Source organism: Scyliorhinus torazame, chromosome 12, assembly GCF_047496885.1.
Source record: "Scyliorhinus torazame isolate Kashiwa2021f chromosome 12, sScyTor2.1, whole genome shotgun sequence".
In the NCBI taxonomy this organism is placed as follows: Eukaryota; Metazoa; Chordata; class Chondrichthyes; order Carcharhiniformes; family Scyliorhinidae; genus Scyliorhinus; species Scyliorhinus torazame.
Window position 1 is genome coordinate 201,362,068 of NC_092718.1, and position 23,024 is coordinate 201,385,091.

The following is a 23,024-nucleotide window of genomic DNA, read 5'->3' on the forward strand; positions in this document are numbered from 1 at the left end:
TCAGTGGGGCCTTCACATGCTTATTCTCCACATGACTTTAAATCAACCCAATGAAGTCCCCGACACGCACTCGGAGCCATGTATTCCTACAAAGCAGCCCGATTGGATCAATATTAACTTTTGTGGTTAATGCACAAAGAAGTACTTTGAATTTAAAGCCCTGGAGAAGGACCATGTGATATACACCAGTACACATGAGGCCTTTGACATCAGGTGAGTGTCACAAGGCTGGGTGCTTCTTCACCCCCAGGAACGACCTGTTGGCTTGGCTTGTTCAGTTTCCTTTGCCATTTTGTTTAGGTTACAGGGCTCCACCATAGACATAGAACTTACAATGCAGAAGGAGGCTATTCGATCCATCGAGTCTGCACTGGCCCTTGGAAAGAGCACCCCACTTAAGCCCACACCTCCGCTCCATACCTGTAACCCAGCAACCCCACCCCCTTTGGACACTAAGGGTAATTTATCATGGCCAATCCACCTAACCTGCACATCTTTGGACTGTGGGAGGAAACCGGAGCACCCGGAGGGAACCCACACAGACATGGGGAGAATGTGCAGACCCCATACAGACAGTGACCCAAGACGGGAATCGAGCCTGGAGCTGTGAAGCGACAGTGCCACCCTAGGGCCTGTTCTTCTCCCCTCCCCCTCCCTTATTTTTGTTTTGTTTAGTAATCTTTTTTATTCAAAAATAATGCAAAGCAGGTTCACGCAATGCTACAGGAGACTTAAAGATGAAATTTGGGATTGGAGAATTTATTTTGCAAACTGATCTGATTTTTTAAACCTGTAAATTTACTTTGTTTTGACATGGAATTACTTGGACTTAAAAACAGGTCGCTGCAAATATTTATATAGCACACTAAGTCTCCTCCCACTCTACTTCCCACCCTGCTTCTGTATCTCTCTTTCCTTCGCCCTGCAAATAAACTTTATCCCACATATGCAAGTCATATTTTGAAATAAATTTACCGAAACACAAAAGCAGCAAACCCAGCAGGCCAGCCAGCATCTGTGGGGAGGATATTTATGATTTCCAATGTTTTTGTTTTTTTATTTCCTGCATTACTACTGCTTCCATGAGATAATTATCGGAGAAGGTGAGCCATTCCTTAACACCCTCCTCATCCTATCAAAATAAAATTCAGATGTTGAAGGATGATGTTTTGCAGTATCCTCTAAAGCAATCAGATCACCAGTCAGGCTTTATAGCTGGGAAAACATATATTACACCAGGAGGGGTTTCTGTGGTATGAATAGATATAAAAAGTACTTAAAATCCTCTCGCTGCAAATTGCCGTGTCCTCTTGTATTTATTCTCCCCTTCTTCCCTGCCACATTTTTGAATGTACCTTTTATTACCAGTCACAAAACCACATGTTTGGATTTTTAACAGATAACTGACCTATTACTTTTATTCTGAAGTTTTCTGCATCTCCTGCTAGAAAGCCATTTTTTGAAAAATAAATGGACATTGTGAAAACAAATGCTGCACACGTTCAAAGCACCTTTTTGTAATCCTGTACTTTGCTTCCAAATTTTAAACAACACCTAGTTTTCCATTCCACAGTCTGAAGTAATGAAATCAGAACAGGGAAGTGCCTCCCATATGCTGTGTACAAAAGCAAAATACCGCGGATGCTAAAAATCTAAATTTTTATATGTGCTGGAAATGCTCAGCAAGGTAAACAGTGTTTGTGGAGAGAAATAGTGTTTCAGGTCAATTACATTTCGCCAGGACTGGAAAAAGATACAGAATAGGTTTTAAGCATGATCAGAGGCAGGGAAAGAAGGTTAGAATGAAAGGTTAAATCTTAACAAGAGGGAGCAATTATGTAACAAAATTCATAATATTTTGTCATTTAATAATCCCTGCTTTCCTCCCTTTAAAAGACCGTCGCTATTGTTCTTTCCGCTTTCTCCCCCCCCCCCCCATTTACCTGCCCCTATATTTGCTAACCTCTGTAACATTTTCCATTTCTAATGACAGGGCATCAACCTGAAATTTTAATTTTGTTTCTCTGTGGTGTTGCCAGACCTGCTGAGTATTTCTAGCATTTTCTGTCCATAAACTGCGTTTTTCCTATTTATTTCCCATTCCCAAATCAGAAGCTCCAGAATATAGTAATGAGAATTTGTAATAATAAAGTGTGTATAGATTATTTTTGTTACTAATCTGATTGTCATATTGACACTGTTTTAAAAATTAGTTTGAATTATTATGCTTTAACATGAGGTCCATATATATATATATATATTTCTTTGTCAATGCTCAAACTGCTGCTACTACCACTGACAGGCTTGTAACCACCTATAGTCCGGCCAGTGTTACACAGCTCAAAATACTCTCTTCAGACATAAAATTGTTAAGGATGGAAAGTCTACATTTGGGCAGCTGAGTGTTTTTTTTCATAAAGCCAAAATACTGTGGATGCTGGAGATCTGAAACAAAAAAACAGAAAGTGCTGGGAAAACTCCTATCAGTCTGGTGGCATCTGGAGAGAAAGAGTTAACATTTCAAGTTCAATATGACTCTTTATGGGTTTTAAATGCTTAGTGTGGCAATTGCACATGTCCACTTTGACAATTTACTGAGACTGACTCTGAAGAGGTGGGGTGGGTGTTGAAGTAGCTCGGGATGACTGCATGAAAATTTAGCAATTCCATTCTTACACTTTTATCGAAAGTTGATTAGTGACATGAATGCATAGTGTGAATGTTTTTTTTTTAAACAAATTTCGAGTACCCAATTCTTTTTTTTTCCAATTAAGGAGCAATTTAGTGTGGTCAATCCACCTACCCTGTATATCTTTTGGGTTGTAGGAGTGAGACCCACGCAGACACAGGGAGAATGTGCAAACTCCAAACGGACTGTGACCTGGGGCCGGGATCGAACCCAGGTCCTTGATGTTGTGAGCCAACAGTGCTAACCACTGTGCTGCCCATGTATACTCAATGTTTTACAGTTTTCAGAGTTGGTAATTGCTGAATCATCGTGATCTGATTTTATTTCAGGTGATCCCTTTGATCAACCACCATGTCGTGGATGCTCTTCTTACCTGATGGAACCCTACATAAAGTGTGCAGACTGTGGACCTCCTCCACTGCTTATATGTTTACAGGTACATAAACAAAGTTTATATGAGACTGCAGGGAACAGGTTCCTCTTTCTTGCTTACATTTAACATTATTCAATTGCAGTATTCTATTGTAAGTATCATCACACAGAATAATACAGTTCAGAAGAGGCTCTAATACAGTTCAGAAGAGGCTCTTTGACTCATCAAGTCTATACCAACGCATGAAAGACAACTGACCTGCCTACTTAATCCCATTTACCAGCACTTGGCCCATAGCCTTGAATGTTATGACATGCCACGGTGCTTTTTTAAAGGATGTGAGGCAACCCACCTCTCCCATCCTCCCAGGCAGTGCATTCCAGACCGTCACCACCCTCTGGGCAAAAACGTTTTTCCTCATTCCCCCACTAAACCTCCTGTCCCTTATCTTGAACTTGTGTCCCCTCATAACTGACCCTTCAACCAAGGGGTACAGCTGCTCCCTATCCACTTGACAATGCACCTCATAATCTTGTACACCTCGATCAGGTCTCCCCTCAGTCTTCCCTGCTCTAGGGGAAACAACCCAAGCCTATCCAACCTGTCTCCATAACGTAAATGTTCCATTCCAGGCAACATCATGGTGAATAGCCTTTGCACCCCCTCCAGTGCAATCACATCCTTCCTATGATGTGGCGAACAGCATTGCACACAGTACTCCAGCTGCGCCTCACCAAAGTTCTATACAAATCCAACATGACCTCCCTGCTTTTGTAATCTATGCCTTGATTGATAACAGCAAGTGTCCCTTTTGCCTTTTTCACCACCCTATTAACCTGCCCTCTTATCTTCAGAGATCTATGGACAAACACGCCACGGTCCCATTGTTCCTCGCAACTTCCCAGTGTCAGGCCATTATGTGAATACTTCCTTGTCAAATTACTCCTTCCAGAGTATATCGCCTCACACTTTTCAGGGTGAAATTCCGTCTGCCCCCTTTCTGCCTATTTGACCCATCTATATCTTCCCCTAACCCCAAGTCCCTCAACTTCACTGATAGCCCCTGGCCAATCTTTGTGTCACCCACAAACTTACTGATCCTACACCTCACATAGTCATCTGTCGTTTATATAAATGACAAATTATAGGGGGCCCAGCACAGATCCCTGAGGTATGCCACTGGACACTAGCTTCGAGTCACTAAAGCAGCCATCTGTCTCCTAGAGCTATGCCAATTTTGAATCCACCTTATCAAGTTGCCCTGTATTCCATGTGCATTTGCCGCCTTTATAAGTCTCCCATGGACCGGCACAGTGGTTAGCACTGCTGCATCACAGCTCCAGGGACCCGGGTTCAATTCCAGCCTCGGGTGACTGTGAGGAGTTTGCACTTTCTCCCCGTGTCTGTGTGGGTTTCCTCCATCAGTCCAAAGATTGGGTTATGGGGACAGGATGGAAGAGTGGGCTTAAGTAGGATGCTCTTTCCAAGGGCCTGTGCAGACTCGATGAGCAGAATGGCCTCCTTCTGCATTATAAATTCTATGATCCTATGTGGGACCTTGTTAAAGGCTTTGCTGAAATCCATGTGAACTATATCAACTGCACCTGGTCATGTGCTCAAAAAATTCCCCCTTTCGACAGGTTCGGCCTGCAAAGTTTGAATGATTCTCAGCTCAGTTTTCAGACCAAGAACGTCAGCATTTTCCAATCTTTCAAAAAAGTGTATTCCTTTCTCAGAGTCATGTAGTCAATGCATAGATTGGCCTGGGCAAGCCCTTAATCCATCTCCTTTCTTGTTCCAAAAATTAAATCCCATTCGTGGTCCCACAACAGAGACATACGAGATCCAAGCTGACAAGACCAGGCATTGCACCTGATCTCCTGTGCTTGACCTTCGCCAAAAGGCCGAGAAGTGATCTGTCATCTTCATGTCTAGCCCACCAGACCTGACACCCTAACCCCCAACAACCTCCTCTAACTCCACACTAAAAGTACAATTTTTGCAATAATAAATGATGCCACAAAATACTTAAGGAGTGTCTCCTTTGAGTTGAACAAAATCCAAAAGTGATAGTCATAGCAAAAAAAAAATTTTTTCCTTAAATCAGAAAAACCATCGTCTTTGAAACTTGGGAATTGTAATCTTTTATGTTTTGTGATTCTGCTGTAGTTTGATGCCTGAACTTGAAAACTAGGCTTTGCTTCCTTTTGATGTCCAATTTTATGCTTGAATTTTACTGAATTACTTGCTGGCAATCTCAAGGTAGTGTTTTTTTCTATTCTTATTTGGGATGTGAGTTTCACTATCCAGGCCAGCATTTGTTGCCCATCCTTTATTGCAAGCTGGTGATCAACCACATTGAACCGCTGCAGTCCATCTGGTATATTTACAGTACATCCCACAGTGCTGTTAAGGATGGAGATACAGGATTTTGACCCACCGACAGAGAAGGAATGATGATGTAATATCAAGTCAAAATGGTTTGTGCCTTTAAGGGGATCTTGCAGATGATGGTGTCTGCTGCATCTGTGGCCTTTGTCTTTCAAGGTGACAACGGTTGTGGTTTAGAAAGTACTAACGAAGCACCCTTGACCAGTGGCTGCAGTGCATCTTGTACACCTTCCCTCACTGCTCCAGTGGTGGAGGGAATGAATGCTTAAGGTGCTGGATGAAGTGCTGATCAAGCAGGCTACTTTGTCCTCGATAGTGTCTAGCTCAGGTGCCCAAAACATGAATTGTGGTTGATTGGTCGATGGGGGATTAGTATGCAGTAGACGGTGTGCTTTCTACAAACGATGCGTGCATGGAGTTGGCGCACCTACAGTGCATGCTTGCTACATATGTGCTGAGTCAGCACACAAACGGTGAACACTTTGTGGCATTTTCTCCATGGAAAGGTGTATGCCGATAATGAATAGAAACTGCATTATATACTTTTGTGCATTTTGGTGAAGGCGGCTGCAAAAGTCTTGCATTCGATGCTTGCCATGGGTTGAAAGCAACATGCAGTTAGCACATATTTAGAATATTTTCACCTGTTAACTTTGTTTGGCGAGGTACAAACAACAATGTACCTGTCATGATACCACCATTGCCAAAACCCTCAGCACTTCCTTGTTCCGTATCCCTCTATACCCATCCTATCCATGTGTTTGTCAAGATGCCTCTGACGTCGTTAATGTATCTGCTTCCACAACCTCCCCAGGCAACGGGTTCCAGGCACTCCCCACCCTCTGCGTAAAAAAACCTGCCTCGCACATCTCTAAACTTTGCCCCAAGGACCTTAAACCTATGCCCCCTGGTGACTGACCCCTCCACACTGGGAAAGAGTGCCTGCCCATACCTCAATCCATGCCCCTCATAATCTTGTAGACCTCTTATCAGGTCACCCGCAACCTCTGTCTTTCGAATAAGGGGTGTTTGCATTGACAACATTGCAGCCTATGTTCACCTGCACTTAGTTCCAGAAATGAGCCACCACGTGAATCTGGACACGCCTGGCTCCCTCACCACCTGATATGCCCAACTCGCACCTCAGCTGTTCGCTGCTTTTAAAAGCTCCCTTAACATTTACTCCCAGTCAAGAAACGAGGATGACAGCACAGAGATCTACTTCTCAATTTGGGGATGCCGATCTGGCCAGGCTTCTCGACGCTGTAGATGACCCTGTTCCCCCGAGGGGGGTCCGACAATCAGCAGCAGGATCAGCAATGCTGCCTTGGAGGCAGTGACAGCTGAAATGAGTGTGGGTAGCATGACGAGGAGGACTGCCGTCCAGTGTCGGAAGAAGACAAACTACCTCTATTGTGCTGCATGGGTAAATGCCATCTTTCCCATGGCATCAATCCTGCGAGCCAGCCCTCAATTCTCTTCTCTTCCCCCCCCCCCACCCTTAAAATCCACTGGCTGACACCTCCCAACATCAAATCTTCAGGTTTGTTCCTCGGCACCCCTGGCACCCACCAGCACAACCCCTTCATGTCTAGGTGTGGTGCCCGCACGTGCCACCTGCTATAGATCCTCCTAACCGATCAAGCATGCAGTTCCCAATGTCCTCTCTTTCTCCCGGTAGGAGACAATTAACCTTTCCCTCTTATTATGGGCTAAGATGCCCGGGGGGGGGTGTCCTAGAGATCCAAGTCCTCACCCCTATGAGGAACTGGCCCTGGAGATCGCGGGATTGCCAGAGGAGAAAGCAGTGACCCATGGTGAGGTCGGCCTGCGCCAGAGAGGTGAGGATCCACTGCCACTTCATCCAGATGACATGAGTTGTTGATGTCCCTCAAAATTATCCTTCCCTTTCACTGACCATGTGTCCATTGTCTTGCAGGATCACCATCTGATGAGGCCGGGCCATCCAGAGTCATATCCTGCCTCCTGCCACCCATGAGACCACCAAGGAGGAGAACTCCGAAGAGAACATCGGCGATGCATCACAGCTATCACCCACACCTTCCACCAGCGCAGAGACACACACCTCGGTGGGTGACATGAGTGGTCAGGCTTCGGGGACATTTTCTGGTGTGCACCACACAGTTGCTGATGCACATTTGGTGGAGGCAGGGACACCCAAGGGAGATAGCATTCAGAGGTCTGCTGGATCCCAGGACTCAGCAAGTTCCTAGCCAGGTGTCCGACCTCTGGACAAGGTTCTCCCAGAGCTGATGGAGATGATAGAACACCAATTGTGACAGTCAGTAGGGGGTGTCACCGGCATTTCAGTGATTGCAAGACCGATTGGAGGAGTCCCAAAGCCTTCAGGCTCAGGAATTGGCGCCGGTCATGCTTGTCATCCAGGCCAAAACTGCTAGGGTGGTGGCCGCAGTGGAAAACCTGGAGCGCGGCATCCGTGCCTTGAGTGGTGGTGTCCAGGGCATGGTTTAGTCTGTGATGATCATGGCTGAGGGACTCATCATCATGTCCCTGTCGATGAAGGATGTGTCCCAGATGCAGGTGGACATTGCTGAGGCACTCCAGAGCATGACCCACTGAGGACCATCATTCAGAGCGTCAACACCATGGTGCAGACAATGGGAGTCCTCCAGGACTGGCAGTGCCAGGTGACTAAGAGGCTTCTGGAGCTCATTCTGTGTATCCCTCCATCCCACGTAGGCATCCAGGAACCCTCGGGGAGGAGGACGCGCTGGAGTCCAACCCAGGGCATCCCACCAAGGAGACTAAGGCGGTCTCCAGTTCTTAATTCCCCCCCCCCCCCCCCCCCCCCCCCCCCCCCCCCCCCCCCCCCAAAACATCCACACACACACACATCGGCCCAACTCGAGGGCAGAACAGGGTGGCATGGCCCTCCAGCTCCAGCCCCTCCAGAGGACAACCAAGGGCTTCAAAGGCCACAGGGCATGGAAAGCAACGGGCTGCCTCCACCTTTGATGTGCATCCTGAGGACACACCTAGAGGTAGCACTAGACCATAGAGGATCAAGGAGAGTGAGGAGCACTGAGTGGACCCTGTAAGGTGAGGTCAGTATCCATTGATAGGGGGAATGGAAATCAGTCACATTAAATATGTTCACTATTAAAACATTTCACGACTTCCGGTGACGGGCGGGAGGCGGCCGCACAATGGAGAGCTCCCATTCGGCAACGGCATTTTCGGGGCTTTAAGCCCAGTCCCAGGGTCCACAGAGGCGGCAGAAGCAGGGAGAAGGCACGGAGGAGGCACAGTGAAGACACAGGAGGAAAAAAGAACAAAGAAAAATGTCGAAGGTGAGCAAGAAAACGGCCGGAAAAAAAAACAGCTGAAGGTCTGTCGGGGAGTGGAAAGGTCGCCGCAGGGTCACCAAGGAAAATGGAGGCTGGAGCACCAGGGAAGGCCGCACTGCTTACGGCTGAAGAAATAACTACGGTGATGGCTGCGGAATTTGAAAAGCAGTTGGCGCAGATTGCGAAATGCATGGAGACGGTGAGGAAGGAGATGAGGGAGGTTTTGAGTGTGCTGGTGGAGGAGGCGGTTTCCCCGGTGAGGACAGAGGTGGCGAGCGCAGTGGCGGAGGTGCGAGAGCAAGGGGAGGCGCTGAAGGAAGTGGAGGAGACGTTAGTGCAGCACGGTGATCAACTTGCCTCGATGGGGAAAGAGATGCGGAAGGTGATGGATACTAACAAGGATCTGCGAGGAAAAATGGAAGACCTGGAAAACCGATCCAGGCGACAGAACTTGAGGATTGTGGGGCTGCCGAAGGAGTTGAAGGACCGAAACCGACTGAGTATTTTGCCGCGATGTTGGCAAAACTATTGGGGGAGGATCCCTCCCGATATGAACTGGATCGGGCTCATTGGTCGTGGAGGCCTGTACCAAAGGCGAGTGAGCCGCCAAGGGCAGTGACTGTGCTTCCGTAGGTACAGTGTGAAGGAGAAGGTCCTGAGCTGGGCCAAGCAGAAGCGGGTGGTGCAGTGGGCTGGAGCTGGTACGTGTATACCAGGACTTTACGGTGGAGCTGGCAAGGAGGCGGGCTGCCTTCAACCTGGTGAAGAGGGCACTGTACATTAACAAGGTGTGGTGCGGCATTGCATATCCAGCGAAGCTGAGGGTGACTTACAAGATCAGGGACTTTTATTTTGGAACGGCGGAAGCAGCGGAGGAGTTTGCGAAGGCAGAAGGACTGTGGCAGAACTGACAAATTGAGGAATGGCCATGTGCCGATGTAACCTCATGACTGTATTTTCTTCTTTTTTGTATCACTACGCGCGGGTGTAGAGACTAAAGGAGCCAATGTGGTATATATTTGGACAAGGGAAGGGACGGGACTTTCACTCGAAATGAGGGTTCTTTGGGGTGTAGGTGGATATGCGGGGTTTGTGTGCTAAAAGGGGATCTTTGGGCTTTCCTAGGGCCGAGCAAGTGGGAAAGGGACCCAGGCGGGGGCCTCCACGCTGGCCGGTTTAAGCCGGCCAGTGAACGGGAGTGAGGTGGGGGGAGGGGCTGCGGCCATCGGAGCCTGGCAGAACAGGGTCCGAGTGGTCTAGCCGGGGTGGGAAGGGGGGGGGGAAGAGCTGTGTAAGATTAAGGGTGACTTTTTGTCATTTGTTTATGTAAACATGCGGGTTGAGGTTGGTGGGTAGATGGGATCGTTGTTATTATGGGGACTGACATATCTTGCTGATTATTGTTTATTGTTGATGGATGTAAATGTGGGAGAAAATGTGAAAAAGGAGGAGAATTTAAAAAATTTATTTTTAAAAAATTAAAACATTTCACATCTACCTGGCTAACTGACATGGCTAGCTTTCTCTGCCTGGAGAAAATCAAGTTTGCCCTGAGAGGGTCAATGGTAGGGTTCGTCCGGAGGTGGCCGCCGTTTGTCGACTTCTTTAGGGAAAATTAACCGTCAGCAGAAGGGGGGGGGGGGGGGGGGGGGGAGGGGCTGGGGTTTAGTTTAGTTTAGAGTAGGATGTTAGAAATGGTGGGACCTGTGAGGGAGGAAGACGGCTTTTGCACTATATGTTTATATTTAAATGTACACTGTTCTGTTATTGGTATAAAACTATAAATACCTCAATAAAATGTTTATAAGGAAAAAACATTTCACATCTGATACCTGTAAAGCCTCTATCACTTTACTTTCACAGCGGGACTGCCCCAATCCTCCTTGGTTCAGTGGTCCAAGATGAAAAGCCCCACTGCATATTGCGTCATGAGGATGGGTGTGAGTGCACTGTCAGCAGAAAGACAGGAGTCCAACTTAATCAGATCCTGGGAGCACTTCAGCTTTTCTCACAACAAGTTTGTCACTCTCCTGCCTTGTATAGTACCCCGATGACTGCCAACACAGGCCCCAGCTGATAGTGCCAACACAGGCCCATCGCCCTGGAGTGATGTTACAGAGACCCTTGGAAGGGGAATAGGGTGGTCAGGGATGGAGTGATTGGGGGAGGGGAAGGGGAATGGGTGTTGAGCTGACGGGCACAGCCTCGCCTTAGGAGAATGTGGCAATGACGATGGTCTCCCTGGTCCTCCTGGCATGTCGGACCCTTGCTGCCGCCTTTCTTCCATTCTTTGGTTTGTCCTCCAGCCCCTCCTGCTTGTCATCATCCAGCATGTCGCCCCGCTGCTGTGCCAGATTGTGGAGGGCACAGCAGACCACCACAAGTGGGAGACCCTCGTGGGGGGTGGGGGGGGGGGGGGGGGGGGGGGGGGGGGTTGCTGTAGAGCCGTGGCTCCGGCATCCGAACCACATTTAAGCAGCTTCATGCATCATCATTGACAGCACTGGTGGCAGCTGGGTCTCAATATGGGTCTCTGCCTCAGTCTCACGCCTCCGCACTGGTGTCATCAGCCATGACCTCAGCGGGTACCCCTTGTCCCCAACAAGCCAACCCATCCTCGAAGACACCGGGAATCTCAGTGCTGCAGGATGTAGCTGTGTCATACACACTCCCGGGATAGCAGGCTCACGTGTGTATGATCCTGAGGCGGAGGTCGCACACGATCTGAACATTCAGCGAGCGGAATTCATTCCTGTTAATGTAGGGCACTTCCTGATGCCCCGATGTGTGGAGGGCAACATGCATCCCAGCGCTGGCAGCAAATCCTGCAACCTGGGCATCTTGGCGGGCTTGTCCAGGTCAAAGGTGATAAAGTCAAATGCCCGTGCATACAGAGCATTTGTCACCTCCCAGATGCACCTGTGGGCTGAAGATTGCAAGATGCCATGCAGGTCTCCGCTTGAGCCCTGGAATGACCCGGTGGCATAAATGTTCATTGCTGCAATGACCTTCACGGCACTGGGAGTGGGTGTCCTCCAAAGGTGCCATGTCTGCGAGGATGCGGCATCGGTGCCGCACTCACTCTCTGCGGCATATGCTGCCTGACAACTCGTGGAAGGAGCAACTACTCCTGCACAACTTGCCATGTCGCTGGACTCCCCTTCTGGCCGCCTACTCAGCCTGATGCCGGCGGGTCTTCAGGATATGCGTCTGCCCCCTGTACATGCGGTGCTGCTTCCAGCCTGCGATTGCCGTCTTCAGCGTCTGCCCGCCTCGGCTGCGGCAAGCACAGCAAGAGCAACCTCCATGGGCCTCTACACCAGCAAACATACTTGTATCTGGAAGGAATTGGCGATGGAGAGGGACCAATAATCTGTTATGGCGAACCCTCAAATCCCCCAAGCCTCCCCCACCCTTAGCCTGACTGTCCCGCCTTCTCTCTCTGTGCCTTCTAGCACCTTCTAGCAAGCTAGTTGTGTTGGCAAACCCTCGCTCTGCTCACTCCCTCCCGGCCAGATCAGGAACCCCAGACGTCTGCCAGCAACATTTGGGAGATCGTGCTCAGCTGTCCTCCGCTCATCCAGACACTTGCCCTTTGGCCACAAGAGCGTCCTCAATGATGAAACCCTATCTTTCGTGTTTGATTGTTGGCAGCTGCCTCTATGGTGCTGACACTCCTAGAGTACAAGCACATTTTTTCAAGCATCAAAGATTGCAGGACACCCAGTCCACTAACCATCCTCTCAGATATGGGGCCTGTTCCTTTCAACCGGGCACTTAGTTCAGGAGCGTGAATTCCTATCACAACTAATAAAGGCTACCTATTCATTTTGCAATAGCCTTCAGCTGTGAAGCTGAAGGCTGCACACAAGAGGGTGAAATTGACTTTCATGAGAGAAGCTGCAGCAGGGCTCTGTCCTGGGAGAGTTTGATGGAGAGACAGGCTGCAGGTTGTGGTTGCCCCTGTTATGGGTCTCCACAATATTTTAAAGTTGGCTTGAGAGACCTCACAAATGCAAAGCCCCTCACTCCCAACCTGGACCTCTCCAGTCCCCTGAACAACCCCAACCCCTAAATGGCACCCCAATCCTCCCTGAGCACTGGGGAAGCAGCTTTGGTGTCCTTGTGCTGCATGCTGATAAATGGAAAGAGCTACTCACTTCCCCTCTGTAGCCATTGCGCCAGCTTCCATTTTTGTAAAGAAGTATTAGAAAAGAAAAGAAGAAAAAATAATATTGTCACAAGTAGGCTTCAATGAAGTTACTGTGAAAAGCTCCTAGTTGCCACATTCTGGCGCCTGTTTGGGGAGGCCAGTACAGGAATTGAACCCGCGTGTGCTGCCTTGTTCTACATTACAAGCCAGCTGTTTAGCTCACTGTGCTAAACCAGCCCCTTATTAAACATCGCGTGACTTCTTGCTGGGTACCTCCCTGGAGGCCACTGCATTCAACTTCAACCTCGCTAATGAATTGAAATGAATGCAAATTATGCTTAATGACCTTGCCATTTTGGGGCAAAATCCGGAACTCCATCGGGAGCAGGCAGGATGAGTTGCAAAATGGATTGTGCCTGGCACAAATCTTGAATTTGGTCTCCCGCGATTCACCCGGAGTGCCCGGATTGGTGCCAGGTACAACATGGTGGTTGAATCGCACCTAATATACCATATTACTGCTACTGAGGGTACAGATGCTTTTGTAATGTATCCGTATTTGAATTTCCCTATGGAGGAGGGTGGGTATCTACCACACTGGTAGGTAGTGTCGAAAATATAGATCTAAATCTGAAGTCTGAGCACCTCTGGCCTAGCATCCTGTGTTGGAGCTGCACTCATCTAGGCAAGTGGAGGGTATTTCTTCACACTGCTGACTTGCGCCTTCTAGATGATGGACAAACGTTGGGGAGACAGGAGGTTAGTTACTTACTGCAGAATTCCCAGCCTCTGACCAGCACCACAGTATTTATATGGCTAGTCCAATTAATTGACATGATGACACAGCATTAAGCCTTAAAATTCACAACTGCTTTGTATTGAAAAACATTGTAAAGGATGGGAAATTAGGCATCGATTTGGAAGATTGGTCACAATATTGGGAGATAAAAGAAAAGGTAGGTGATTTTCTGAAGAACTCTTAACGTTATTTTAATCAAAATAAACTTTGGTATGAATGCTTGATAAGATCTCTATAGAATGCCATTGGGAGATTAAGAGGAAGTAAAGCATTTTAAATGCTTCATTCTTCTGTTTTAGTGCTTTACAAGAGGGTTTGAGTACAAGAAGCATCAAAGTGACCATAGTTATGAAATAATGGTAAGTGCAGAACCTTTTAAAATTCTCCTTTACCTTGGAATTGGGAATTGAATACAGAATTTATTTTGTAACTAAGAAAGTTCAACTTGCCCCTTATTGTTTCTCGTAAATCGATAAGTCTCTCTATGCAATTCTGAGATGGAGTGTTTGTTTCATTTATCTAGAGTTTATAACATTTTTTACTGCACCAAACATTAACGGGCATTAAATATTAGATATGGATCAAGGGTTGAGAGATAGTCTTGTCTGGTTTAGCACACTGGGCTAAACAGCTGGCTTGTAATGCAGAACAATGCCAGCAGTGCGGGTTCAATTCCCATACCAGCCTCCCCGAACAGGCGCCAGAATGTGGCGGCTAGGGGCTTTTCATAGTAACTTCATTGAAGCCTACTTGTGACAATAAGTTATTATTAGGCACCTCACCATGCAGGTACACCAACTCAGTTGACAAAAATAGGAGAGGAGACCAGAAATAAAAAGGATACATCAGTCTTGGGTTTTAAAAGATATATTATAAAGTGAAGACCAAGTAATCTGTAGGCTTCCGGATGTTTTTGTCTTCCACGCACTCTCAAAATAGGTTGTGCCAATTTTATTGAACGATGGGTGGCACAGTGGCTAGCACTGCTGCCTCACAGCTCCAGGGTCCCGGGTTCAATTCCGGCCTCTGTTGACTGTGTGGAGTTTGTGCTTTCCCCCCCGTGTATGGGTTTCCTCCCACAGTCCAAAGATGTGCAGGTTAGGTGGATTGGCCATGCTAAACTGGTCCTTTGTGTCCAAAAGGTTAGGTGGGGTTACGGGGATAGGGTGGAGGCGTGGGCTTAATTGGGGTGCTCTTTCCAAAGGGCCGGTGCAGACTTGATGGGCCGAATGGCCTTCCTCTGCACTGTAAATTCTATGAACAGTTTGTGGTAGAAATTTTAGTTCAATGAATGAAAATGATTATATTTTCCCACCTCCAATTCTTCCTGTTGGGTCAACTACAACATGCTAGATTTTCACAAGTTTACAAAAGAAATTCAATTCTCTACATAAAACATTCTATCAATTCGACAAATGGTGATGGTTGTAAATCTAATTTTCTTCTTTCCATGACCTGTATGCAGACATCTGATTTCCCCATTTTGGATCCAAACTGGACAGCTCAGGAGGAAATGGCATTACTTGAGGCTGTGATGGACTGTGGTTTTGGAAACTGGTAACATAACTCATTGCTTTGCTTGAAACACAAATATTAATTCACTCTTTTCTAGTGAACTTTATTCTCTGCTAAAATTTGAATTCATAATGGTCCTTACACAGTGCATGGACTTTTTGTGACTAAGCTAGAAGCTTGTAGCTACCTTTGCTGCTCTCTGCTCCCATTTCCCCTGCTCAACAAGCCAAACATTTCCCCACCTTAGTACTGAGCCCTGCTTATTTTTTATACTTTTTGCATCACCCCCCCCCACACACACACACACACACACACACACAACCCACCCATAATGTTCTCTCTACAAGTTCAGCTCAGTACATGAGATCCAGCTCCTGCTCCTTTGACTCCTACCCCCATTAAACCTCTCCTCCAGGCTAGCTGATTTTATAATTAACAGCCTCTGATCCCCTCCATTCTAGCAGAACTGTATTTACCACCCACTTCTGGAATAAACCATCCTTGCTGTACTTGCAATCTACGGTTTTGATTCCACTTCTTATTTCTTCTCCAAAGAACTATGTTTTACCTCCCAAATGCATGCTGATACCTCCTGCAACATAGTTGAACCCTTCAATTAGTCTTTCATTTCTCCCATAGCAAGGAAATACACTAAACAGAGTTGCAGCCAAAGTCTTTGAGCTGAGGACCTTCTCAACCTATTTTGACATTATCAACCACAGTATCTCTGTTGCCCTCGTCCATATCCGAGGTTGGTGAACTCCTGGGTTCAAAACCTATCACTACACACTGACCCTTCCAAGAATTCTCTGCCAAGATAGTTTGTAACTATCCTAGTAACACACTTTATTATTTAGTTATGTACTGGAAAAATACTATACAACACACCTATTAACTACCACTTTTTAAAAATCTCTCTTTTGAAGGCAAGATGTAGCCAACCAGATGCGGACAAAATCCAAGGAAGATTGTGAGAAACACTATATGAAACATTTTGTTAACAATCCCCTATTTTCTTCCACTTTACTGAGTTTGAAGCGGTCTGAAGAAACCAAAGACCTTGATACAGCAATCACATTTAGATGTGAGTATTCATTAACTTTGAAATTCTAGAAGTGTTGGAGGGGAATCAAACTGGAAGATGATGTCCCCAGTGACTGAACTGTGGCTGACCTTTGAAAAGGCTTAGGGGTCTCCTCTGATGGCTCATTAAGCTTACCCAGTGAGTAATTGAGCTATATAGGTGAGGAAGATCAAAGGTTTGATCCTCCATATCTGCAGAGTTGCTGTCCCTCTTCCCAGATCCAGTAGGAGTACTACAGTTGGCTTTGGTGTTCTACGACATTGAAAGGGGCAAGTCTGTTGGGTTCCTGGGGGAATTCCAGGTGCTGACTTGATCAGGTTTGACTGTGATGTCCACCCAAGGTGAGTAGCCTGTTGTCACTGTGCATCTGTGAATATCATGCATTGAAGCACTAGTTCTCAAACAAGTAATAGCTACTGGAGGCTAGCACATATTTCTTATAACTGCCCAAGATATTGTAATCTTGTACCAAAATAGGTCTTAGCCAAACTTCTTCTGATGGAGCTTTTGTAAAAACAAATGCAAATCTGAAGTAAAAGACAAAATACCAGAAGTGTGCAGACGGTCAATCAATATCTGAAAGAGAAAACCAGGTTAATGTTTCAAATGTGAACCTTCCATCAAAAAACACTGCTTGTGTTTCCAAGGGTGGAGAGGGAACCTTATGGACTGTCTTGCATTGGGAATTAATTTTTAGTCTTCTGTTTGTGACTACCATAAAATATAATTTGCATTTGTTTCCCCATTTAATCACAGCTTGTGATGATCCACCCAGACCAGCGTTTGATTCTGCAGTGTCAAGGGATATGGCAGGGTATATGCCAGCACGAGCAGACTTTGTTGAGGTAAATTCTCTATTTTACTTGGATTGTGAAACAAATTTATGAATCAATGTTAAAAAGAGTAGAACAAATGTAACCACTTGTAATTTTTAAAAAAGATCAAAGCCCAGAGAATGATTATACTGTGGAACTTGTTACCACATGGAGTAGTTGAGGGAAATAGTATAGGTGTACTTGAGGGAAATAGGAATAGAAGCCTCTGCTGATAGGATTAGAATGACCATAAGACATCGGAGCAGAATTAGGCATTTGGCCCATCGAGTCTGCTCCGCTATTCAACCATGGCTGATATTTTATCATCCCCATTCTCCTGCCTTCTCCCCATAACCCCTGATCCCCTCATTAATCAAGAACCTATCTATCTCTGTCTTAAAGACACTGTGAATTGGCCTCCACAGCCTTTTGCGGCAAAGAGTTCCACAGATTCACCACCCTCTGGCTGAAAAAATTCCTCCTCATCTCTGTTGTAAAGGGTCGTCCCTTTAATCGGAGATGGTGTCCTCTGGTTCTAGTTTTTCCTATAAGTGGAAACATCCTCTCCACGTCCACTCTATCCAGGCCTCGCAGTATCTTGTACGTTTCAATAAGATCCCCTCTCATCCTTTTAAACTCCAACGAGTACAGACCCAGAGTCCTCAAACGGTCCTCATATGACATTCTTCATTCCAGGATCATTGTTGTGAACCTTCTCTGGACCATTTCCAAGGCCAGCACATTCTTCCTTAGATATGGGGCCCAAAACTGCTCACAATACTCCAAATGGGTCTGACCAGAGCCTTATACAGCCTCAGAAGTACATCCCTTAGGAGGAGATATGTATGGAGTACATAACTTGGGAGGAGATATGTATGAAGCACCAAGTAACATGTTGTGTACCATGACATAGTGGTTATATTACTGGGCTAATAATCCAGAGGCTTGGACTGATGATCTGAAAAGGTGTGTTCACATCACACAGTGGCAGTTGGGGAATTTAAATTCAGCGAATTAAATAAATTTGAAATAAAAGAAACTTAGTATTAACAGTATCTATTGTGAAACTACCAGATTGTCAGAAGAATCTTAACTGATTCACTAATGTTCTTTAAGTCCTTGCTTGGTCCAGTGGATATTTGACTCCCGACCTACTGCCTTCTGAAATGACGTTTCAAGCTACTCATCCCACCTTCCCAAGCTCAATTGGGGATGAGCAATAAATGTTGGTCTCACCAATGACGCCCACACCCTGAATGAATAAATATAAAGAAGCATTAACACCAACGTAGTAAAGTTGGGCCAAATGGTCTGGTTGTGCTGTAAACTCTTTGTAATATGCAATTTTATGTAAAATCATTGTACAAATGGCTAATTCTGCATAATTCCATGAAACACTTAAATATTTACTTATTTCCGCAAGTAAAAAGGCTTTCAATGGTGCTCACAATTTGTATCCTTGGTACTCATGCAGTCCTAATAACGTTCATTTTAGAATAGCTGAAAGTTAATTAGAGACGGCTTACTTAATTAAAAGGAGCTTGCTGGCTGATTTTCTTGTTCATTACGTACTTTTATTTGAGATTCTGTTTTGCCTAAGCTGGTCGGTCATGTTTTCCACCAGTGAATTGCATTGGGATGCAGTGCAGTATGTTGTCATATGACGGTGCCCAATTATAATATTTACACTGGTGCTAAAGTATGCTGATATCTTTGGTTTTGACACAGTAATGAGGGTAAATTAGTCACCCTTATATTGTCACCGGGGAGACATGCTCAAAGGGGCACTATTGGAGAGTCACGGTGACGGTATTGAACGCAGGTCCCTGTGGATCAGGGAGTTAGTGGATTTACCTTGTCGTATATTTACTCTTCATCAGATTATCTCAGCTGACCAGTTGCCTGCCAATGATATTGCTTCTCCACTTTTCAATTGCACTTCTTTTTGGAAAAATCTAAAAAAAATGTGAGCAATACTGAAATGTATCCATATATTTTCGTACAGGAATTTGACAATTATGCAGAATGGGACTTGAGGGATATTGATTTTGTAGAAGATGACTCTGACATTTTGCATGGTGAGTTTTTGATTGACCAAAGTACTTTTTGTGAGCCTTGTAAACCCCATCGGCAGGTAACTAAGCTTGATGATATTTTCATGCAAATAGAATTTTCTAATTCTCATTGCAAAACAATCTGCCAGTTGCTGTCTGCTGTGGTAACATGCTATTGCGGATTGGTCATTTTTGTGTAAATTATTCCAGAAATCTGTCATGTTCGTGTTGGGTTTAACTCTGCAAACTACCTGTGTTGCAAACAAAATGTTTCTGATTACCAAGGAATTATAAAACGGGCAACATTTTGTTGCTTCAGAGCCATTTACCCATCAGTCAGTGTAATGTTTTCCCTTCATTATAATGCAGTGCAACATACTACCACTTTAACACACCTGCTTGTGACTCCCTTATTGCTGCAACATGTTGAAATGGATTTATCCAAAAATGTCTTTCATGAGCATTAAAAAGAGCCTTTCACTTTTTTTTGCTTATGAGTTTATTTTGTAATTCAGTGCTTAATTTTTTAATCCAGTGATTAGAAGTTATGTGTGCTAGTAAACCCCTGCACATTTTTATATTTTTTCACTTCGAACAGCTTTGAAACTCGCAGTGGTTGACATCTATCATTCCAGGTTAAAAGAGAGACAGCGAAGAAAAAAGTAAGTTCCTATTGATGTTATTTGACCATTCATACACAGGGAGCTTTTACAGTTTTTATTTTTCCAAAATAATTTTTAAATCCCCCAAAAATGAATGAATCTACTTTCCTGTTTGCTTCTACCTCAGAAAACAATTTGCTGTTTCAAATTCCTCCATTTATATTAAGCTTGATATTAAGTATCAAATAGTTAGGAAAGCTAATAGAATGTTGTTGTTTATTGTGAGAGGAGTTGATTGCAAAGGTAGGAAGGGTATGCTTCAGTTTTACAGGGCATGGGTGAGACCACGTCAAAGAATTGTTAAGGCACTGAAGGAGGCCATTTGCCGTTCCTTTTTTGCACTGGCTCGCCAAACGAGCATCATGACTCGGTGCCTTTTCCCTATACCCCTGCACAATGTTTGGTTCAAGTATTGGGCTCCTATTTAAGGAAAGATGTAAAAGCGTTAGAAGCAGAGAAGGTTCACTAGACCAGTATCAGAATAGTGGGTTGTCTTATAGGGAGAGAATCTCTACCATGCAGAAGGAGGCCATTTGGCCCATCGAGTCTGCACCGATCCTTGGAAAGAGCACCCTACCTAGGCCCATGCCCCTACCCTATCCCAGTAACCCCACCTAACCTTTTGGACACTAAGGGGCAATTTAGCATGGCCAGTCCACCTAACCGGCACATCTTTGGACTGTGGGAGGAAACTGGAGCACCTGGAGGAAACCCCACGCAAACACGAGGAGAAAGTGCAAACTCCACACCGACTAATCACCCGAGGCCAGAATTGAACCTGGGTCCCTGGCGCTGTGAGGCAGCATTGCTAACCACCCTGCCGCCCCATAGGTTGGAGAGGTTATGTTTGTATCTACTAGAGTTTAGAAGAATAAGAGGTGACTTGATCAAAACCTTTTAGATCCTGTGGCTATTGACAGGGTGCATATAGAGAGGATGCTTCCTCTCGTCGGGGAATCTAGAACTAGGGGTCACGGTTTAAAAATAAGGGGTTGCACATTTAAGACAGAGATGAGAATTTTTTTCTCCTGAGGATTGAGAGTCCGAGAACTCTCTTCCTCAAAAGACAGTGCAGGCAGAGTCTTTAAATACTTTTAAGACCGAGCTAGATAGATTCTTGATTAACAAGGGGGTGAAAGGCTATCGGGGGTAGGCAGGAATGTGGGGTTGAAGTTACATCAGATCAGCCATGATCTTAATGAATGGCAGAGCAGGCTCGAGGGACCGAATGACCTACTCCTCCTCATTCGTATGTATGTTCATATGACATTTTAATGTTGCATTACAGGGCGGTTTGTTCTATATACTGACCCATGAGATTACACATGTCTGTAGTGCTAAATTAATGATACTATTGTGTATTAAATCTGGAAATATTATCATACAATACAAAATACACACATAGTGAAGTCTTGCTGGCTGTGATTTCCCAGTCACGTATCCATGAATAACCATAGTTTGCCATAACTGTGGTAATGTGGCCATGATCTTTACTGGCCCAGATCTTCCAATCCTCAGAGGATCATACCCAGGAGATAGTCCGGAAGATGTGCTAGGGGGTGTCCCCAGGCAAGGTCTGCACGGGAATTGCCCAGACAATTTCAATTTCAGTTGGCCCTGCTTTCATAACCCTCCAAAACTCCAGTTTAAAGGCAGAGACACCAGATGGCTCCAATTCTCTTAGCAGAATAGTGGCCCCGGAAAGGTTAGAAGGATTTAACCTGCTCTAAATCCTTGGTAACTGTACTACTGACCGCCTGTCCACCTGTCCTGACTGCACCTCTTTTTCCCCTCCCCCGATTGCTTCCCTGACCATCCGACTATTCCCCTGAGCCCCCAAACCCATTCTCACCCATTGACTTTACACACTTAACTTCTCTCGTGTCAGTGTGGTTGGAACATTTATACTTACAGCACCAGCTGACTAAATTGGTAAAGAGGGGGGCCTGGCTTCACTTCTCCCAATGACTTTATGGTCTCATGGATCCTGCACTGCACTGAAGGCCTCCAGAAGCAGATGCGCTGCGCATTTCTCATCAGGCCCAGGTCGAACATGGGCTGAGAAATGTGCAGTAAGGTAGTAAAAAGGAGCAGGATGGAAATCCGACAGTGATTGCCACTCCAGACGTTTGGGCCCATTATACACTAATGCCTCTGGGCATCTTTAACGGAAGCAAAAAAGAGCTCCATTGACTTCAAATTAAACAGTCTAGACAGAACAATAACAAGCTGTAAAACTGATTTCTTGTCCATGACAGCCAGAGTAGACTTCACGATGCTGACAACCAGAAATTGATGTTACAGCTTCTCTTTTTGCTGTCTGCATTGATATTTGAATTCTTGTGCAACTGGTGTCAACCTATTTACCATCATGAACAAAATAGGTTGTGCTGCAGCTAACTAATTTTATATTTCTACCCCCAACCCATAAATTCCAGTTGCATAATTTGTGTCTTCCCAGCCAAGAGAGTAGCTGGGGGTAAATCGCCCCTTCATTTTGTTTTTGTCTTTCTCCTTTGTGAAAAGCAATCTACCGCTGTTAATAAAGCCCAGGATACTGAATGCTTTATTAACTGCTCCCTCCACCTGTCCTGCCACCTTCGTTGATCTACGCACATAGACACTCCAGTCCTGTGGCTCTTGTACAGTCTTTAGAGCTGTACCCCTTATTTTATAGTGTCCATATTCTACCTAACAAAATGCATCACCTTATACTTCACATTAACCATCATCTACCTGCACATTCTGTCAAATTGTCCATGTCCCTCAGGTTTTTCACTGTTCTCCTGGCTTACAATGCTTCCAGATTTTGTGTCATCCGCAAACTTTGCATGTGTCCCCTGGATTCAATAGTCCCCTGGATACCAAGATCTAGATTATTAAAATATATATGGAAGAGCACGGGTCCCAATATCAACCCCTGGGGATCTCCACTATTAAATCTTCCTCAGCCCAGATATATACATTAACCAATACTCTCTGGGCGCGATTCTCCACTCCCGCGCCAAAGTGCCCACGCTGTCGTGAACGCCGTCGAGGTTCACGACGGCGCGAAACGGCCCCTATCCCGACCGATTCAGGGCCCGATAATGGGCTAGGAGCGGGGCCGCATCATTTACACGCGCCAGGCCTTGTCGCCACGTAAAGGCGGCGCCGCATA

At 45.7% G+C, this 23,024-nt stretch overlaps 1 protein-coding gene across 7 annotated transcripts in view; it reads left to right on the forward strand.

The window, feature by feature from the left end:
* tada2a (transcriptional adaptor 2A) overlaps positions 1-23,024 on the forward strand; it is a 44,555-nt gene that overhangs the window by 2,114 nt on the left and 19,417 nt on the right. For all 7 annotated transcript variants that reach the window (XR_011933696.1, XM_072469662.1, XM_072469661.1 and 4 more), the window contains exons 2-8: positions 3,019-3,125; positions 14,034-14,093; positions 15,200-15,291; positions 16,176-16,333; positions 17,090-17,178; positions 19,154-19,226; positions 19,801-19,864. Coding sequence is in view for 6 of the 7 variants with exons in the window: in XM_072469662.1 (XP_072325763.1) it covers positions 3,019-3,125; positions 14,034-14,093; positions 15,200-15,291; positions 16,176-16,333; positions 17,090-17,178; positions 19,154-19,226; positions 19,801-19,864 (643 nt within the window). In the remaining variant the exon portion in view is untranslated. The remainder of the gene's footprint in view (positions 1-3,018; positions 3,126-14,033; positions 14,094-15,199; positions 15,292-16,175; positions 16,334-17,089; positions 17,179-19,153; positions 19,227-19,800; positions 19,865-23,024) is intronic.